This window comes from Capra hircus (genome assembly GCF_001704415.2).
Source record: "Capra hircus breed San Clemente chromosome X unlocalized genomic scaffold, ASM170441v1, whole genome shotgun sequence".
NCBI lineage: Eukaryota > Metazoa > Chordata > Mammalia > Artiodactyla > Bovidae > Capra > Capra hircus.
In genome coordinates, this window is record NW_017189516.1 from 50,316,684 (window position 1) to 50,336,959 (window position 20,276).

A 20,276-nucleotide genomic window follows, 5' to 3' on the forward strand; every position below is an offset into this window, starting at 1 on the left:
TACACTCCTGTTTTTCCTAAACAAGCAAATGTGTCATTAAAATGTATCCCCAATAAAGCAACAACAGCAACAGAATCTAGCTTTCAAAGAGAATGACTGGAAAGACTTTGTTTTGGAATCAGCCAGCTTTGTTTGCTTTTTTAAAAAAATAAACCACTTTTGTGGCCAGAAGAACTAGTTGTGTGCTTTGCCCGTGTCTGTCCGTCGAGGGTCAGCCTGGGAAGAACTGCTTCCCGTGGGTCATGGCGTCTCTGTGCATGGATGGCAGTGCTGAATTTTCAGTTTCTGTCCTGTGCGGTTAACCAAAATTTGTGCTTACTTCGCTTGCCCCCAACAACAAAAAAGTGTTTTTTTCTAGCAATACTTTCCCTCATGACTCTTTTCTCATCTGAAAAAGAGTTCAGTTAATTCGCTCTTTCTGCAGGGTTCAGATATTAAGGTTGAATAATATAGGAAGACTTGACGTTGTTCAACACTTGGTAACTCATTGTATACTGATGTCTCATACATAAAGATGAGCATTCCTAGTTCCCAGAAGAACTGCTCTTTAACATGGTTAGAAACACAGTTTAGGGAGAAATTCCTCCATGAATAGCTAGTTAAGTGGCATTTAAAAAATTAGCTCAAACTGAAGAAGAGCAGGGGTGTTTTTAATTCTGCAGTTACGATATTCTAATATAGCATTTAAAGTATGAATACATTTCCCGATTGGTTTATTCAACCCATTTGTTAGGAGTGATTTGTTTCTTCTGGCCCATCCTGTTGGGGGTAAAAATCAGCTTGACCTCGCATTCCTTTCCCATTCCCTTTGGCATAGTTGAGAATTACAGAGATTAAGCCCCAAAATGGGACGTTAATTACATCTCCTGCTCAGCCCCCATCCTTGTTTGTGTTGAGCAGTTTAATTTTGCCACCTAGTGGTTCTGGCTGGATAAATATTTTATTTTGCTGAGATGAAAGCAGGCTCTTGATTGGCTTTTTTCTGAAGACCCTTTTCCCTAGACGCCTGAATGACAGGTTATGGAGACCAAGGAGGTGAGTTGAGTGGTCCTGGGCTCAGGTGGCCTGGAATGTCATTAGGGTTGGATTCTTCATGGCAATAGGACTGTCCATTCCTCCTGTGTCTCTCAGAATGGTACTGAACTTCTTCATTAGCCTTAGGAGACCAGATTGTAGCATGGTAGGCAAATCCTTATCCTTTTAAAACAGGTCTACCAAAGGTTGTACTGGATCTCTAGGGGTAAAGCATGATTGGCATTTAATCTTCCTAGATGACTGCTACTGTTCTTTTATCCTCCTGCATAATCTTGGATGCTGTTTTGTGACAGGGACGTAGATATTCCTCTTTTCTTTCTTATCATATTTCCTTGTGTTTGGTTATTTGACTATAAAAAAAAATCAGGTACAGAACTGATAGAAATCAGATCCAGTGTTTAATTTGTAGTGAGTCATTAAAGAGATTAGGTAAAGTGTGTGTTCAGGTGGCTCATTACGTTCTTTTGGCTTCTTATGCCGTGTGATTGAGATTTTAGTACCAAGCACCCCTCTATAGGGTTGGTCATATAAGGGATTTGTCAATCACTCAACCAAGTCCATAAATCAGAGGAGTACTTGTGATGGGTTTCATGCTTCAGCTATTTTCCAAGTGTTCTTATGAACCTGAGGGCACTGACGATGATGAAGGCCCCAGGCGAGGGAGCAGCTACAGTCCATGTGCGTGAAGAGGAAGTGTAAATTGTCATGTTTGGGAAAATGTGGTACTTGAGGAATTCAGATGGCAAAGGACCTAGGGAAAGCCACCTAGTTTTTCATTATATCCCACCACTTAAAGGGATGTTCAAGAGGCCCAGACAAGTTATAAAATAAGTCAGAGGGATGTAATATACAGTACAAGGAATATAGTCAATATTTTAATAACATTATATGGGGTGTAGTGTACAAAAATATTAAATCACTGTGTTGTACACCTGAAACTATTGGATTGGCCAAAAGATTCATTCAAGTTTTTCCATAAGATGTACAGGAATACCCAAATGAACTTTTTGTCCAACCCAATAATATAATATTGTAAGTTAACTAACCTTCAATTTAAAAAAAGAATGCATATTCTAGTTACCATTGCTGCATAACAAACCGCTCCAAATTTGGTGGCATAAAACAATGATCGTCTTATCCCGTGGATTTGTGTATTGATTTATACATATTCCCTACCGATGCCACATGGTCTCCTGTGTCTGCTTTGATGCTGAAGGAAGTCAGATTTAATCAATAAATAGTAGTGGTGTTCTTGTAAATTAAGAATGTATAGGTAGGCAGAGTTAATGGCATATGCCAAAAGTGGCTTCTGCTCTGTTTCTAAGCAGCTTGTGTTTGCCAGATAACACCAGCCCTCAGCTTAGGGGGAAAAAAATCTGTTGACTTTGCTGTACCTGATAAATATTTTAAATGCTAGTGTGTCTAATAAGTGGATAGGAAAACACTTGCTAATAATCGTTATCCTCCCCCTGCCCAGGTACCACTGAAAGAAAACATGAAATTAAAAAGATACCTCCTGAAAGACCGGAAACGCTTCCAAACAGAACAGAAGAGAAAGGTATGAAATCACGTCTTCGTTGGCACTTCTAGAACAGCAGGGGACAGAGCTGTCTGTCACAGGGCTACTCCAGATTACCCACAGAATTTTCTTTTTCTTTGCAATATGCAATATGGTGATTATGGTTTTGTTTTGATCGCTTTTAAATTTCCTGTGTCTAAGGAAATAGGAGAGAAGGTGATTGTGGTGCTTCTTTGGGCCAGCATTTCTCATCAAATGAAAAATACCCAGCCTAGTCATTTAACACATTGGAGCTCTTTCATCCCAATCTTCTTGCAATTACCACCTTCCCCACACCAGCAGCAACCCGAAGTCAGGATGCCGAGTGTAAGTCCCCTGAGGGCCTGGATGTACCTACCACGTTTTCTGGCTAGCCTAGTGCCCCAGGCGCTCATGACCTGCTGATGAGTGAGTATGGCTTAGAGAGATTCCCATCCAGACAAACGAAAGCTGTCAGTCATTGCTGGGCTTTTGACTCTGGCTACTGTATTATAGACACACGTCCCTGGTCAGGAATGTTGAGGATAGGGCTGTCATGACCAAACTGGGAAAAGCAGCCCAGTGCCCACAGTCCCCTTAAGGGGGTCAAAAATTATCATTTTCATGGAAGTACCCTAACCTGTATCACACAGTCAGTTTTATGGCTGGGTTTGACTTCTACAGCCTGAGTGTCCCTCCCAAAGAAATCTGTATGCTGTGGAAGGACTGATTTTATTAGGTGTCTCAAATTTGATTGATCATACATTTTATGGGAAAAGTGTTAGGTTATTATTATTAACAGGAGGCAGAGAAAATTCCATTTTAAAAAGCAGTTATTTGTAAGTCACAAGAGAAATGCTGAATTAATGCACACAGTTATTTGTAGGTGCTCCTGGGTGGCCTCATGAAGCTTTATTGTGAAATGTAATATTTTATATCAGTGTGCCACAAGTTTACCAACACTGCAAGTTCTTAAGAGGTTATACATCTTTCTTTCAGAGTGAAGAGTTAAAACTTGAGTTGTAGAAGCTCACTGTGAAGGCCAGGTCTGCATCACAGATCAATAAAAATACGCACCATCCGAATAGTTCTTTGATAGAAGTGTGCATGTTGTGACATAGCTAAACACTGCCTCTGTCCTCATAGAGGACATGTGGCTGCTTTTGGGCTTCACGCCAGGCTCTGTGTTGAGGACACTGTCTGCTCTGTTCCATGCTGACTAGCATATGGCCTTGGCTTACGTGTGAACAGCCGCCCTAGTTGGCTGGCCAAATGGCCACACACTTCTGCTTCCTTCCCCTCTCATGATGCCTTGCTCTAGGCCGCAGTGAGTCAGGGTGCAGACGCTCTGGTCAAAAGCAACAGGGAAGCTGGTGAACCAGCCCTGCCTTGAGACTCGACCTCCCTAGTAGGTGGGCACAAAGCCTCTCTCCCATTCGTTCTGTAGGCTGCCATTCTGTAGGCTGCCGAGGGCCTGTCCCTCCCAGCAGGAGGAATCTCCGCTCCTTTGTATTTTAGCAAAGCCCTTCTTCCTCTGGTCCCTGCGGACCAGGAAAAGAGTTCTAGCAATCCAGGATGGAGCACACTCCCTTACTGAACTCTTGTGGGGCTGAGCACACTGATGTCTGTATGATACCTGACGGGCTTTTTAAAGCTTTGCCAGTTGTCCAGGTCGCCCAAACGACATGAGTTTGTGTCTGCAAGTAACACGTGTTCAGGGTTCCAGCTTCCGAGTGAACACAGCAATGCTGCCAGTCCCCCAATGGGCAGCTCTCTGAAGCCCTGTCTTTACAGAGAAGCACGTGGGTGCAGGCTCTTCAGAGCACACTCAGGGCAAGGTGAATCTGGGACAGAGTACAGGAAGCTGCCACCAAACCCTGCCCAGTTTGGCCACTAGATCTGGCTGTAACTTCATTCTAATAGCTATGAAGCCCCAAACCCTCGGAAACCAATTACCTGTGAAGTCCCAGTTTACCTTCCAAGGTGAAACTGTGCACAGAGAGAATCCAGACTCAGTTGTTGTTTTCTGAAATGCTCCCCTGTTAGTGGCTCCTGGCACTCTACACAGGCTGACCTGGGAGGAGACAGGCCTTTTTCTTCCCCACACCCAACAGGGCCCGCTGGTCATTGACCAAACCCATCAGCCATTTACCAGGCGCATGTTCAGTGCCAGGCCCCATGCAGGTCCTAGACAGATGACCAGATGTGGGCCCTGCCCTTGGGGGCTGACAGCCTGCCGGCTGGGCCAAGCATACAGACGCCCAGAAAGTATTCAAGTGGAGCTTGTTTATAAAGGGCTGTCCTTCATGGCTCAGGAAAGGGAGTAGTAGGAAAAGTGTGCCTCTGAGGGTGGGTCCAAGCTGTTGAGAAGGGACCATGATGGTGTGACATTGCAGCCTGGGGAAATGTGAGTAGGCCCGATGAAGTGTGAGTGGGAGTTTTCCAAGGCTGGGCAGAGACTGGAAGGACCCTTGGGCAGAGGGATCAGCATGAGTAAAGGCGAGCAGTGGCCTGTGATTCTCTGGGACTTTTTCTAACTTGACCAAGAACAGGTGATGCTCTTTGCTTCCATCCTCACCTTGGCAAACAGCATCAGTGTGTTTGCTTTTTTTTTTCTTTTAAGCAAGAAGTACACAGTCTTCGGTACTGTCCCTTACATAAGTTCTCTCTGTCTTCCTTATGCTTCCTTAAAGAAAGACCAGAGAGAGAGCCAAAACTGGATTTACCGAAGCCTTCTGTTCCTGCCATACCACCCAAAAAGCCACGGCCACCCAAGACCAATTCTCTCAGCAGACCAGGCGCGCTACCCCCGAGGAGGCCAGAGAGGCCCGTGGGTCCCCTGACCCACACCAGGTACTGTGCTGCTCTTGATGCCGAGGGTGGGAGTGGGGTGGGGCAACCAAAGGACACTGGCCACTGGCCACTTGGGTCCTTGCTCCTGTGCTCGGGCAGAAGTGGGAGCGACGTTGGGAGGTGCAGCCTGGTTTTCAGGATTACAGATGAGAATCCAGGTCCTGGCATCTTCGCCCTGCTCACATGTGGGAATTCCCTATGCACCCTTAGAGCAAGGCCAGCTGCCCTTCAGACCAGAAGTGCTAGGGATGGCCTGCCTGCCTTCACCCCTGGAGGTCCTCTCACTGGCCGCTCCATCTCTGAGCCTCTCCCTGCTCTGTGGCGCCTCCCTCCGCAATCCCGGGCCCCCTCTGCCCTTGCCTGCGCAGCCATATTGTGGGCCCCAGGACGTAGTCTAGCAAAGATTGTCTTAGTGTCCATGTCCGTGGACTGTGAGACCCTCAAAGGCAAGGGGCATGCTTCATTCAGGCATGAGTTCTGAGACCGGCCCGGCAAAACTCAAATGCGTTCTGCTGCTGACTGTTAGTGTTAGTGATATGATAGGATTAGAGTTGGACAGTGTGCCTTCCAGACCCAAGATGCCTACCACAAGGAACAAGGGAGTGTTGCATTCTCTCCACAAGTTCATTGCTGGAACTTTCTACTGTTGCTTGCACATTCTACGTGTTGATGTGATATACTGGAGCAAGTCGGTGGCTTAGAGTTCTTTATGTGGACCTGTCAACACACGGTCACTCACCAAATTTTTGTTCTTGTGAGCCAAGTTTGCACGTGGAGAATCTCACGGGGCTTCGGTGCCCTTGTGCTGAGGTCAGGCAGGCTTCCGGGTAGCCTCGGCAGGTCACTGCCTCTCACCCCTCACTCTCCCTGTCTGTAGATTGCAGGGATCATGGAAAGCATCTGAAAGGATAGAAGGATATAATAACCAAGTATGTAGCCCTAGGGCTGTAAATCAGTTTCACTTCCATTGTCATATTTATGATTGTGTATCAAACTGGAAGAAAAATAGCTCACTTTTACATTTTAGAAAAAAGGTTCAATCCTGGTAAAATACACGTAACACATGATTATCTCAGGTGTGTGAGCCCATTGGAGGAGCAGCTGACTCACCCATGACATTTGGCAGGTGTCCCCCAAGGTGCAGTGAAACAACTGCCCCCAATGATGGCCTGGGGGGAAACTAATGGGACCAGGGCCACTGTTGAGTTGGTCAGGCTCCTACGTGCTGTGTCCTCTTCTGCCGACTGACATGTGCACCACGAGGCCACTTGACAGCCACAGTGACCTGAGCAAGGGCCGCTTCAGTAGCGTGGTTGGCCCAGGGCTTGCACTTCAGAAGGAAAAGGGTATGTGAACGTTAAGTGCTTCTGCAGAGAATATGCGCTCCACACCCAGGGAGGGTGGACCAGCAGAGGTCGAACATCACTTTGTGGTGGTGAAAGGAGAACAGAAGCCACGCTCTGCCAAATTCTTACAGCCTTCCAGGGACCACAGGCGTTTCAGTGAAGTCAGTAACGATTTCTAGAATATTCCTGTTGATCTCTCTAATGATCTAATCTGAAGAGAAGTGCAATTCCAGTAGCTTCTGCACCTTCGAAGGTTGCTCTCAACTGTCTTGTTAGGAGATAGGTGTGGGCCTTGTGAGCCATTGATTAGACCTGCAGGGAAAGTGGGCCTGAATGATAACTACCAGTCCTCTGGGCTCACAGAGGCCCCACTTCCCTGCCGCCTCTGCTTAGCTCTTCCCCTCTACCCCCAGCTCTTGCAGCATCCAGTTGTGGGTCAGAAGGACAAGCCAATAAGGAAGATGCATGAGAGGGGTTTAGACAGAAGCCTAGCTGTTGTTGACCTTGTGTGTGAGGTCTGAGCAGCCTGGGAGAGGGTGGGTGGGCAGCCCCCCCCCCGACCTCCCAAACCCCCAGGGCGCTGGTTTGCAGAAAGGAGGGAATGGGAGGCAAGCCCCAGGCTTCCTTCCTGCCAGCCCCAGGAAGTGACAGAGCCAGACAAGGAGGAGCTGGTACCTGGTCTGGCCCCTTGTCAGCCAGGTGGAGGGAGAACAGTGCCCGCTCCCACTCGGTGGTTCTCAAACTTGAGTGTGCATCAGGGTCGCCTGGAGAACTCATTCGCACACAGTGCTGGGCGCCACCCCACAGATGTGGTTGGTCTAGGGGAGGTCTGGAAATTGACATCTCTAACAAGCTCCCTGGTGATGCTGACGCTGCCAGCCCACATCCATGCTGTGAGGACCTCTGGTCTGCATTCCCCTGGGTTTTTGCTGGCGCCTCCTCTCTTCCCTGTCTGCCTCTCCTGCACCCGTCAGTGCTCCTCAGCTGTCCAGTTAGCATGCCCCTCTTCTGGAAGCCTTCCCTCATCCCTCACAGTTGCTCTCCTTGAAATGCCTGACACCCCATGTGGAGCCTGGTGCAGGGCCCCCTGCTCTGCCACTTGGGATATTCACACCCCCGGACTCCTTCCCCAGATTTGAAGCGGATCAAGAGTGTGTTTTGTCATCTCCACATGCTTTACAGGGCTGAGCATATGGCAGTGGCTCATTTAATACACTTGTTGAATGCCCTGGTTCCGAAAAGGGGTGGGGGGGAGGTGCCAGTGCTTTCATCTTGTTCACTTTGGCTCTCCTGTACAAGCTCTGTCGCACTCGTGTCTGATGTTCCAGGTCACCTTGCATGCCATGGATTTCAACATAACAAAATTTAAGAAGATTGAAGAAAGGCTTACTGTTTCTCAGTATCTCACATGCTTCATATTTTTTGCTAAGCAGTATGTTAGACAACCAACCCATACTGGTTTGTGAACTTGTTTTGCTCTGCCAAATGAGTTGACTCAGGGATGTTCACATCAAGTAGTTTTATGTTGGTGGTCCTCCAGAGAAGGGGTATTGTCTGCTGTGTGAACCCAAATCCTTGCTGGGATTTACCTGATGGGATGGGACAGGTGAATGGATGGACGGACGGATGAACACATGGGTGCGCAATCACCATTTGCTGTTCTTACTGGAAACGAGACATGAGGCGTTGCCTGCCACTCCAGCTGCAGTGTCTTGGCTTAGCTTCTTCTCACCTGCCGGAAAGCTCGCCGCCAAATGTGGCTTCCAGAAGAGATCAATTTCCTTCTATTTAAATAGGAACTAGCACCTTTTAGATAAAGGAATACATAAGTTTGGTAAGAAAGGAGTCGTTTTTAGATGCATTCACTTAACAGAAATGGATTGAGGGACGTCTGTGTACCAGATCACGGGCTTCAGGAATCTTATCTAAGGGAACTAGGACACCAGCGTGATTTGGAGTCCATCTGAGCAAGTAGCAGTATGCCATTAACATACTTACTTGTAAACAGTAAATGTAGGTAGAAATGTAACAGAAAAAAAGAGACTGTTTCAAAAAAAGTCAATAACAGAGTTAATTTACAAATTGAACGATGATAGGAGATCCCCCTGGGTCCTAAGTGCCTGTTTGTTTGAAAGTCTGTGCTTTGGGGATGTGTCAGTTATTATCTCACAGCGTGAAAACAGTGTCTGCTAGTCTCATCCAGCCCACCATATAACTAAGGCAGTCATCCAAAGAGCCTTCTGCCTACATCTATCTTCACACCTGAAAAGAGCCTACTTACTTTTTTGATATTTGATCATCAAGGTATTTCAAATGACAGAGTATACCTAAACCTTTTTGTATATGTGTTGTATACACACAAATGAACATGTAATGTTATACATCTCATAATGTGTAGTGTAGATTTAATAAAGATAGGGTCAGAAACCCCCATGAGAAGAGGTCTTAAACTTGAGAGAAGGGACCAAAAGGAAAAAAAGAAAAAAAGGAAAAGCTGGAAAGAAGCAGGCTGTCCTGAGCTCTAGCCGTCTGTTGCAGTGGGAGGCAGTGAGCCAGAACCTGAGCAGCAGAGCAGGTGTGTGCCTTCAAAGGAAAATAAACCCCAGAGGGAAAGAGGTAGACGCAGGCTGGATAGACCAGAACAGCTTTGTTAATCTTCCCAAACACGGACACCCCAAGTTGTAATAACCCTTCATTTTTCTTCCCAAAGAACAGGCAAATAAGGGAAACCACCAGACTTTCCTGGGAATAAGGGGAATAACAGGGAATAAGACCTTTAGTCTGCGTTGCCTGGGAGCTGTGCTGGTTGTCTGGGGCAGCACAGGGAATGGGGGGCTGAGGGGACGGAACTTGAGTGATAGGGGCTCTGGGATGGAGGGAAAAGAAGTAAAGCCAAAAGAAGTAAGAGTCGGTGAGATGAACAGGGATGGAGTGGGAGCTGAAAGTGTGGAAAGTTGATGATCAGAGGTACTAGAGATGCTGGTCAGAAAGAGGAGATTGATGTTCACAACTTCAGAGGCGGAGAGGGTCTGAAGATGGACATATCTACAGAGGGAAGGGCCCTGAATGTGGGTGGCTGAGGGTGAATGAAGGTTGTAAGTGCTGAAGGGACCAGGGGAAGGAGGGGGAGAATGGATCACCCACATGGCTGTCACAGGCTCAGGAAGATGGCAAGAGCTGAAGTGAGATGAGGCTGGTGTTCTCAAAGCCAGTATCCTCCCAGGTGGATGTCAGTGCATTCTGGGAGTTGATGACAGTCATGAGAAAGTTTCAGTAGTCAGAGTGGTAGCAGGCCATTAAGTCAAGAGGTTTTAGGTGGCTGGAGTTGGTTACTGTGGCTCAAGCACCACAGAAGGCACTATCCCCTGGCCTCAGATGTGTCAGAGGAGGAATCTCAGTGAGAAGACTGGCAGTCGGGTCTTGGACACCAGGCTGTGGGCATGAGGCCTGGTGGTTTCCCAGACCTGTGCTTCTTGGAAATGGTCTATTCCTTTTAGTCTTAAACACACCAGGTGCCTTTCGCATGGAAGGCTAAAGGCTATGTGGAGTCTCCTGGAACAGGGATCAGGTATGAGGGACCGTGGAGTTGTACATTTTCTCTTCATAATGAAGAGGGATCTCTGAATATCAGAGAAACCCTAGGAGATTAGTGACTGTTGAGTCCTGAGACATTTTAGCTTGAGGCAAAGATTAAGTAAGCATTTATATGCCAAATATCAACTAAGTGCTTAGGGAAGGGCAGATGTCTCTCTGGAGACCAACTTGCCTGCACAGAAATTAATTTTTCTTTAGATTTATGCAGGCATCCAGGCTGCTTCAAGCCCCTCGGGATACAAATTAGCCCAAAGTAAGCTGGTCTAGTGGTTTTATGACTTGTGTGGTCCCCGTACCCACCAAAAGAAAGCATTAAAAAAAAAGACCTTTGCTCTTATTAGCTCTAAGCTAATCAATCATTCAATATTTTAAAAAAAGAGGGAAAGAAGCTAGCCAGAGTGTACCCAAACATTCCCTAAGCAGGCATGTAGAATGTGCACCCAGGTGGCCAGGCCACCATTTTGAGTTTGGATTGCTTGAGTATTCTAAACATCTTTTCAGAGATTCCAAGGATATGGCATGTCATGCTTGAGTGTTTCCCTTCTTCTCTACAAGTCAGGACCAAGATATGTCTTTGGAGAATTCAGGAGAGATCTGGGCTAGAAATTACAGAGGTAGGTGTCACTGGCTCGTAGATGGTAGTTATAGGCATGAAATGGCTATAATCACTCCAGGAGATTACAGAGAAGAGGAGGAGTGGGTACAGACAGCAGTGGGAAAAATTGTTACTTACAGGGTGGAGGAAGGATGAGGAGCTGTGGGAAAGGTGGGTGGGCAGGGTGGCCATGGAAGCTAGGAGAAGGGAGGGTGGACTGGCTACTGGCCAGTGGGTCTCACACTTGAATGTGCGTCTCCATCACCTGCAGGCTTGTTAAAACGCAGGTCGCTGCTCCCCAAGCTTCTAATTTAGGAGATCTGGGTTCAGGCCTGAGAATTTGTATTTCTAGCAAGCTCCTGGGGCTGCTGCCGCCACTGGTTTGCCACGCCCACTATGAAAACTGCCACCAAAGTGAGAGCCAGGGAGACTGAAAGGCACTTGCGGTCTTTGGGCACTAGTTGGCCCTTCGTGATCCCAGTCAAGCTGATTCCGTACAATAGTTAGGGCTGAGAGACAAACTTGGGTTGAGTTGAAGAAATAACAGATGGGCAGCTGAGCACATGTAGACTTGTCTTGTGAGAAACTCAGCTATGGGGAAAAGATGAATAATGGGTGCTAGATATGAACTCAGTGATAAGAGAGGAGTATGTGTGTCTCATTCATTCATTTCAGAAATGTATCAAGTGCCTCCCCTTGACCAGGCCTTCTTCTGGGTGGTAGTTAACTCTGGTAACCAGGCCAGACCTTCTTCCTGCTCACCCATTGCTTACTGGGCTTTGGAGCCAGGCCCACCAGGGTCAGAAGCCCACTCCTCTGCTTCTTTACCCTGTGGCTTTGGGCACGATGGCCACCTCCTGAGTCTCCATTTCCACCACCACCCCCAAGGCACCTAGCTCCTCAGCTGGTACTTGTGAGGCCCTCAGTCTATCTTTTTTCCTCGCTGAGAGAGCTCAGTGGGTAACCTTATTGGGAGAGGGGTTGCCATATGGTGATAAGCAGATCAGGCTTGGTAGCCCTGAGGGAATGGGGAAATACGGACACCCTCAAGACTACACAACAAGGGGTCTCCAGGGAGTGGAAGCAGAGGGAAGGCTGGGGCCTGAAGCAGGGCGGGTGATGTATGGAGCACAATAATCCTACAGGATACTAGAGAAACACCTGGTCATCGTGTAGAAATGTCTGTGCAGCATTTGCTGGCCTCATTTCATTTGTATGTATAACTCTCTGCATACATGTTTCTACCCTCACAAAGAATGAATTTTATTCCCTGCAGCGAGATCCAGCGGTAGTGATGGTTTAGCCTTAGTCCAGACTGAGACACATTGATTTTCCTGCTAGTGATGGCTAGAGGCAGGCAAGGAGTCAGCAGCAGATAGTGGCACCCCGCATGGGCACAATACTATGTGGTTCATGTGATGCTTTTCCAATGGGCTGTTTCTTTGAACACTCTTCCTCCAAGTGACACCCACCCCCAGACTCTTCTCAGAGTTGCTTGATGATGAGAACCCCCTCCTCCAGGCATCTGAAAAGCCCGTTGCCCCTCTGAGATACCCGGCTGTGGGTCTGCAGATGAGGGCTGTGGGGGGTCATCGTTCTTTGGCCTCAGGGGCTGTGGGGCTCGTTATGCCCTGGATGGGCTCTGGACGGAGGCCTGTTTCCACACACACTTGCCGAGTCTGCACAGAGAACAGAAACGTGGGGGAGAATTGAGCGGGCAGTGTCCCATCATCTTCCAAAGTGTCTTCACCAACTATAAATAGCCGAGCCTCCCTGTGCTCATCCAAACAGGGACACGGTGCGAGGGGAGAGCTGCCAGGAAAACCACTCTGGTCCCTGCTTCCTGCACCCCTGGCCTCGCTGCTGCCACCATTTTGTCCTTTTCTGAAGGAAAGAGTCAACCTCCCCAGGCAGGAAGGGCCCAGGAAGGGCCATTATCACTGCTTTTTTTGTGAGAAAAATAGCTCTAGAAGCATCAAACATGTACATTTTGATTATCACTGCCCCAAGGGTGGTGGGCAAAGATAGGGCTGGGTGTCAAGAAGCTTCTATCTAGTTTCAGTGTGGCCACCAATTAACTGCATGATCTCAGGCTCATAGCTCCCGGCCTTGGAGCACAGCTCCCTTGTCTATAAGAAAATGAGGGCTTGAGCTGGGTAATCTCTACTCAGTTTTCATAATCAGAGCCTAAGTCTGAGATGTTACAATAAGGCAGCCTAGAAAGCAGGGAAGAGCATTCACTTCCTCTGACCTCGCATCCTCAGTGCATAGTTGGACCAAGACGAAGGAGGTGAGCAGTAAGATAGGGTGATTTTGCATCAGAAGGGGCTGATAAAACAAGGTTGCAGGGTTGGAGCAAGAGAGAAGAGAGAGAATCTGCAGTTGTTTCTCTAGCAACTTCCCATCTGCCATCTGTCATCATCCCTGTAAGTGGCTAGACTCCCAGGCAGGATCCATCACTGACTCAATGGACATGAGTGAGCAAACTTCGAGAGACAGTGAAGGACAGGGAAGCCTGGCATGCTGCAGTCCATGGGGTTGCAAAGAGTCGAACATGATTTAGCAACTGAACAACAAGCCAGGGCAGGATGAAAGCTGGGGGGAAAATCAAAGATTGAAGGGGTGCCCCTCAATGATTTTCTCAGAACAGGGGATGAGGATTTTCTGCTTCTTTTTTCTTTCCTTTCTTCCCCAGCCTTTTTTTTTTTTTTAACCCCTGTAACAATATTTAGACAGTTAAAACCCAAGCATTTACATGATAGTAATAGATCCTGCTGAGGGTCCAGAGGAGAGACTGACAAAAAGAGTCATCATCTGGACTTAGAGTCTTTCGCTTGGTAGGAATAAGTAGACTCACTGTTTCCCTTCATCCCCACTCCCCTCTAGAAGGGTTGTGGGGTCTTTCGGGTGGATTTTAGCTGCTGCTGTTAGTGCTGCTGTTCATTCATTTATTTATCGTACTTGTTTGCTTTCCTCGGCCTCCTGTGCACTTCAGCATCTTTTCCAGGCCACATGTCTTGGCTTAACTGTCCCAACTTGGGCTAAATTGGGCCAGGCCACTGGCTGAGCTCATGTTCTCAGGGGATGCGCATGGCGCGTCTTTCACATTTCCAACTGTTCGTGTGCCCCGTCTCATGTCTCGGATCTGAGGGGGAAGAGCAGGCCCCTCTGGGTTCGGGTATGTGATTTTTGTTTATTATTAGCACTTTTTAACTCGGGGAGCAAAGGTGATGTCCCCAGCTGCCAGTGCGCTGCAGGGACACAGGTGGCCAGGCCTCTACCCTGCTGCATGGTCTCCACGACCAGCAGGCTCAGTGAAGCAGTTCTGAGAAGTGGTCAAGAGCTTGGGCTCCAGAGTCAAAGTTAGTAGGTTCAAATCCAGATGCCACCACTCTACTAGTTTTATAACCTTTTGTCAGCAAGTGACTTCTTCTCACTGATCCTGAGTTTCCTGCTCTATTTAATGAAAAGAAGGGCCACCCAGGTGGGCTTCTCCGGAAAGCAGCCTCTGTGGCAGTGTTTAGAATGCAAGATACGTGTAGGGGTCAGTGCCTGTGGGGAGAGAAAAGGAAGCCATGTTGGGCAGAGGGAGAAAAGTTGTGATGCTGCCTTACCAAAGCTTCGGCCAAGTCCATGGAGCTTTGGGACTAAAATGACCCCTCCGACTTGTCCGATGTTCGGCTGAAATGACTGAGACTTTTTTTTTTTAATTAATTTTTTTAACACCAGAAGCATTTTGTATTAGGGTCTAGCTGACTAACAGTGTTGTGGGTTTCGGGTGAAAAGCAAAGGGACTCAGCCATATGTATACATGTATCCATTCTCCCCCAAAACCCCCTCTGAAATGGCTGACGCTTTTATACCATGAACCGTGGGCCACCCTGGAAAGGCCGAAGGAGGCTCCCTGAAGCTGAGGTGGTCCCTGGAGGGGCCGGCACCTCTCCTAGCAGTGGCGGGGTGGGGGGACCCACTTCACAGAATGGGGCTCTGGGTGGTGCAGCTCTCTGTCTGCCACACAGAGGAGATTCTTCAAGGGACAGTTGGGGCGGTTGAATCTTACATGGAAGGATCTCATCTTCATGCCTGGTTCATGGTAGGCAGCCAGTCAAGTGTGGTACTACTGTTAGTTCTCTCGGATTGTGGGTTCCACTTACTCCTGCCGGATGTCCTTGGGCTGGTCAGCCCATCCCCTGCGATTTCAGGTCCCTGGCCAGCAAAGCATGGAGACTCTTGGTTGCTAGTTGCCTACCCAAGTCACATGTTTTAAGTATCCATAATCAAATCCGCTGAAGAAATACAAGAAAAATAACATTATTTTGGTTTAAAACTCAGAGTTGAGTGAGGGTCACATTCCAACATTGTTGACTATGTGGGGATATGCCTGCTTTCTTCTATTTTCTCCTTCTATTTAACAGCCATGGGCATAGAAACTCACCATAAAAAAAGAAATCCTCATGGGAGTTAGTAAACTACAAAAGGATGAGCTCTTTCCTCTTTTGTTGAATTTAGTAACATCCTTTTTGCCAAAATGGTACCCATGTGTTGGGCAGACTGGAGGAGAACGGGGACCACGGAGGGCTGCAGCCTCATTGGGTGTCAGCCGCTCCAAACATGTGCTTTGGAGAATTTCAGAAATTCTGCTATTTTTCAGAACTGAAATTCATTAGCTTTGTTGTAAGCATCTATAAATACAGTGAAAGGCATTTACAAATAGACATTGTAAAACGCTTCCACACCCACAGTCTGAACACTGTCAAAACACCAGCTGCAGCTTCCCTACTTGGAAGGATCAGAACCTTTTTTAAACTGCACCTACTGTGTTTTCAAAATAGGCTTGCTTCTGGCCCTGTGTAGAAGATAATTTCAGCTGAAAGCCTGTGTCTGCTCTTGGCATGAGGGATCAGAGCTCATTTAGAGATGGGGTGTCCCAGTCTTCCTGTCAGAATATGGCAGGCACTTTAGAATCTGGGGAGGGGTCACTCACGGGCACTGTTTCCTATTTCTTTGGATGGATGCTTCTCATAACCTGGCCCTGTCAGTGTAGCTTTGTAACTCTGCTACCACACCCACCCCCGCCACAACTGGTTCCCAGGTGAGTTCCAGGTGTGGTCACGGGATCACAGAGGCCCCTGGATCGGGGAGATCCTTAAAGGAGAGTTTGTAGGTAGGGGCCAGGCAGTCTTGTCTTTTACTTGGATGATACTATTAGGGAGAAATGGGAGCGAACAGAAGCTGCCTGAATTGTACGCATCTTTTATTGAAAGTGAACTTAAAAAAAAAAAAGAGTGAACTTTCAAAGGAAGCAAAAATTCACCTATAGGCTTATCCTAGAGACAACTGCTATTAACATTTCAAACTGTTTCTTGCCCATCTTTTTCCTATGTATGACTCAGTTTGTTTTCCATCGCTTTTACATAGGTGTGATCATACCGAATGTCGTACAACTTTATGTCTTTTGGGAAAAAGTGCAATTCTTATAAATACATAATGCATTCCCATTTCAGGAAAAAAAGGCAAATGTTCATTCATTGCACAAGTATTTTTGAGTTCCTGCCATGTACCAGGTGCTGGGCTGGTGCTAGAAATCACCCATCAGACTCCCCAGGAATAGCCATTGTAAATACATGTTCTTCTAGCCTTAAAAAAAAAAAAATCCCTCTTCCTAATATATCAGAAGGGCATGTGGATGCCTGTGAAGTAAGGTGTATGTCAATTTTAACTTGTGTTTTTTAGTTGACATTGTAACATAAGCATTTGTCCCTGTTGTCATGAACTACTTATACATATCATTTTAATGGTTATATCAAAGTCCATCAAATATCATAGTTTTTCAACTGTTCCCCTATTTATAAAAAAATTCTAGTTCTTCTCAGTTTTTCTATATTACAGATAATGCTGTGAGAAACATCTTGATCCACAGAACCCATTTGGGTTTTTCAGACTATCTTCTTTAGTGTAGACCCCCAGATGAATGTTTCAAATGCTATGAATATATACCCCATTCTGAAAAATTACTACTTTTTACCCTGCCGTGGTCCCAAAAGGCTTGGAGGTAACTTTTGAAAATGCATATAAAAGAATAAAATATTTAAAAGGGTGACAACAAAGTGGAAATAAGGGCAGATAAGTAATACAGCCCAAGATCAGATGAGCACAGCAATGCACATAGAGTGCTCTATGGCCCCTCGAGAGAGGCTCATGTTGGACTGGAAGCTTCCATGTGTCAAACCAAAGAGGGGAATGGTAGCTACAAGATTCACAGTTCCCAAAATGCATGAATAAGCCACGTGTTCAGAAACAGCTGAGATGTTCTGAGATACACGTGGTTCACTGATATGCAAAGTTCCTCCCCCGACCTGCACCTCCAACACCCCCACCTCTGCCCTGATGGTCTCTGCAGTGTCACCTCCAATCATCTTCCCCTTTGGCCAAAAGAAAAAAAGGCTAGTGGAATTAACTGGACCTTCCTTGCCTGAGTGACATCTCTCCCCAGATAGAACATGTGTTCTCGTAAGTTTTAGTCCTTGGTGTGTTCCCAAAGGACAGAGTTGGCTGGCTGTGAGCACGACTTGAGTGTAGTCCGGGAATTGGGAAGATGACAGCCCCAAATCATTCCAACGCCACAGCTACCAAGTAACAAGATTAAGAACCCTCAAGAATTTTTTAAAATGAAAATGCTTTCTAACTAAGAGTAAGAAATGCATTTCTAAAGCATTTCATTCAGAAGGTCACATTCAAATTAGCAGATACAGGAGCCCTGCCAGTAAAGTGTTTTGAAATAAAAGTCCTCAATCCCGCCACTCCAGTTGGCTCAGCGTCTGTCCAGGCGAGTGTGCCTGTGAGACCTGGGCTTTGTAGCCAGGGAATGGGAGGGGGGGTTAACTGTGGAAACTCGGTCCAGGGGTCCCAAAACCTTGAGGGCTGAGGCGAGGCAGTCTCCTGCTGCTCTCACACAGTCCTCAAGTTGTCTTTCCTCTTGGGGGGGACCAAGCCATCTAGCCTAGCCCTGGTCCTGTGGAGTTCTCATGTCTGCTCATCTTCTGCCAAGGGTGCTTGAGGTTGAGAGTCAGCCTTGTTCATCTGGAAGCGGAGGGAAGCTGACCTCTTTCTCCTGGGCCTTCTCCGCTATCACAAGGATATGCGTGTCTCGCTGAATGCCACCCCCATCACCTCTTCTTGAGTGAGGAACCCAGATGTCTGCCTCTTACCTCCAGGTTCATGGGTCTCCAGCTTCAGCTTTATTCTGTCCCCATTGCCTCCGGGACACACTGAACCCCATGGAACTCAGCCCAGCACCATTGACCTTTGCCAACTGACCTTTGCCAACCTTTGTCCTTTCACTGCTCTCAATCTGGGGACCTCAGACTTCAGCCCTGAGACTCCCTGGCCAGATGCCTCCCTCCCAGATGCCTTGGGCCCTTGCTCTGTCATTTCCTTTCTCCCTTTTCCTCCAAGGCCCAACTATAAGGCCACCTTCTCTGTGTGCCTATGGCCTGCCCGCAGGTATCTGTCCTGACCCAGTTCTTAATTCCCCGAAGACTGAGATGCCCCTGTATCTTACTCAGCCTATGCCATGTGTGCTTGGGGCTCTCTGTCTCTTTCCCCCATTTAGACCATGAAATACCCCCCCAGAGTGGGTGCCACCTGGCTTGGCCCTCTCATTACCAAGTATCGCTCATTACTCAATAGCCATCAGTGTGGGGGGTATTTGACAAATGCTCCTGGAGTGAATCTGTTACTTGTGTAGTTTGGCTACATGGTGACCACAGGGGCTGTGACAAGTCTCTTGCTTTAAGAGCAAAGATCTGCCTGTTTCACTTGCCATCACAGACCTTGGATAATCTAGTTTGTGGCTCATCTCCCTGAAAGGGTCCCCAGAACTGCCCATTTTGGGGGGACTTGGAGGAATCTTCTGCCGTGCATGAGTGGCCTGTTTCTCTCATCATCTTGGAGGCCTGTCCCCATCCTCCCAACGGGCTGCTCCTAGCCCACACACAGAGGGAAGTCTCTCGTGTCCCAATGGGCCTGGGGGCACCCACCCAACAGCTGTCTCATTTTACGGGCCCCCACCCCAGCGCCAGCCGTCAGGCTGCCAGATCTCAACTTGACACCTTGTGCCTGTCAACAGCCTGGCTGATGCCTCAGCTCCAGGCCAGAAACTCTTTTTCTCAAGGTTAAAAGTAGCCGACCTTTGACAAGCGGCACTGGCTAAATTCCTGTCTCCTTAAAAGGGAAGCTCCCGGTTATCGTTCGCTGGTGCTTATTTGGCCATAGGGCGGGAGCAGGCCCTGCGTCGCACCCTGTGGGCCAGCAGGAGGATTTGTGGCTGAAGGTGCCTTGCTGAACGCTCGTTATTAAAATAGCCATCTTTGAAAATGTGTACAGGAGAGGAGGGCTTTCAGTGTATCGGCTGGTTTGCACCAAGGCCCACGTGGTTGGACAGCTTGTCGGCTCCCATTGGCCCCCTCACAGGAAACAGTGCGACCCACCCCAGGCGCAGCATACCCCTTAAATTGTGTGCAAGAAAGCTGACAAAATGATTATTAAAAGACTTGTGTCTTTAATGTAGGGGTGACGGTGCCAAGATCGACTTGGTGGGCAGCTCAATACCTGGCATGCTGGACAAGGACCTCTCAGACCGCAGCAATGACATTGGTGAGTAACGAGAGCATTCTTTGTTCTCTTTGCAAAACTTGAAAGGAACTGCAGAGTGCGGTTTGCCCCTTCCAGTGGCCTGATGTCAACTAACACAACCATTTAAATGCGAAGCTAACAGCCCTCAGTCAGTTTTGATGTTGCAGTTTTCTAAGGAAAGGACGTGAGGATGGTTTCCACATTAAAGCAGAATGCCTGGGATTTTTACTCTCCCCAACCTTAGGAGAAATTCCTTGCGAAGTCTAATGAAAAGAAATGATGGATAAACCTTTTGGAGAAGTGGACAGTAGCATTTATATTCATATTTTCCAGAGATTTATGTATTTAGTGGAAAAAGGTGAATGGGTTGGACATGCCATGTGGCAGAATTCACTATAGACACAGCACTAAGTGTTTTGACTTTGAGTTAAAAATGAGCTTTGGTAGAGTAATTGCCACTTAGTTCGGAACATGAGTTTTCCCAAGGTCAAGATCCCAGCATGTGGCAAATGGGAAGGTACCTGGAGCCTGTGGGTAAACAAGTCCAAGGGCTTTGCGGGGGGTGGTGTGCGTGGGTGGAGTGCGGTCAAGTGCATGCTGTTTGGGTGATAGCCCTTTGAAGAAGTCTGGGTTCAGGGACTACATTTCTTTCATCTTTACATCTGTATTTGTATCTATCATT

The 20,276-nt window shown here is 47.5% G+C and overlaps 1 protein-coding gene across 1 annotated transcript in view; it reads left to right on the forward strand.

The window, feature by feature from the left end:
- SH3KBP1 (SH3 domain containing kinase binding protein 1) overlaps nucleotides 1-20,276 on the forward strand; it is a 237,624-nt gene that overhangs the window by 192,663 nt on the left and 24,685 nt on the right. The window contains 3 exon segments of the mRNA XM_018043705.1: nucleotides 2,513-2,593; nucleotides 5,266-5,425; nucleotides 19,530-19,615. Coding sequence (XP_017899194.1) covers nucleotides 2,513-2,593; nucleotides 5,266-5,425; nucleotides 19,530-19,615 — 327 coding nt within the window.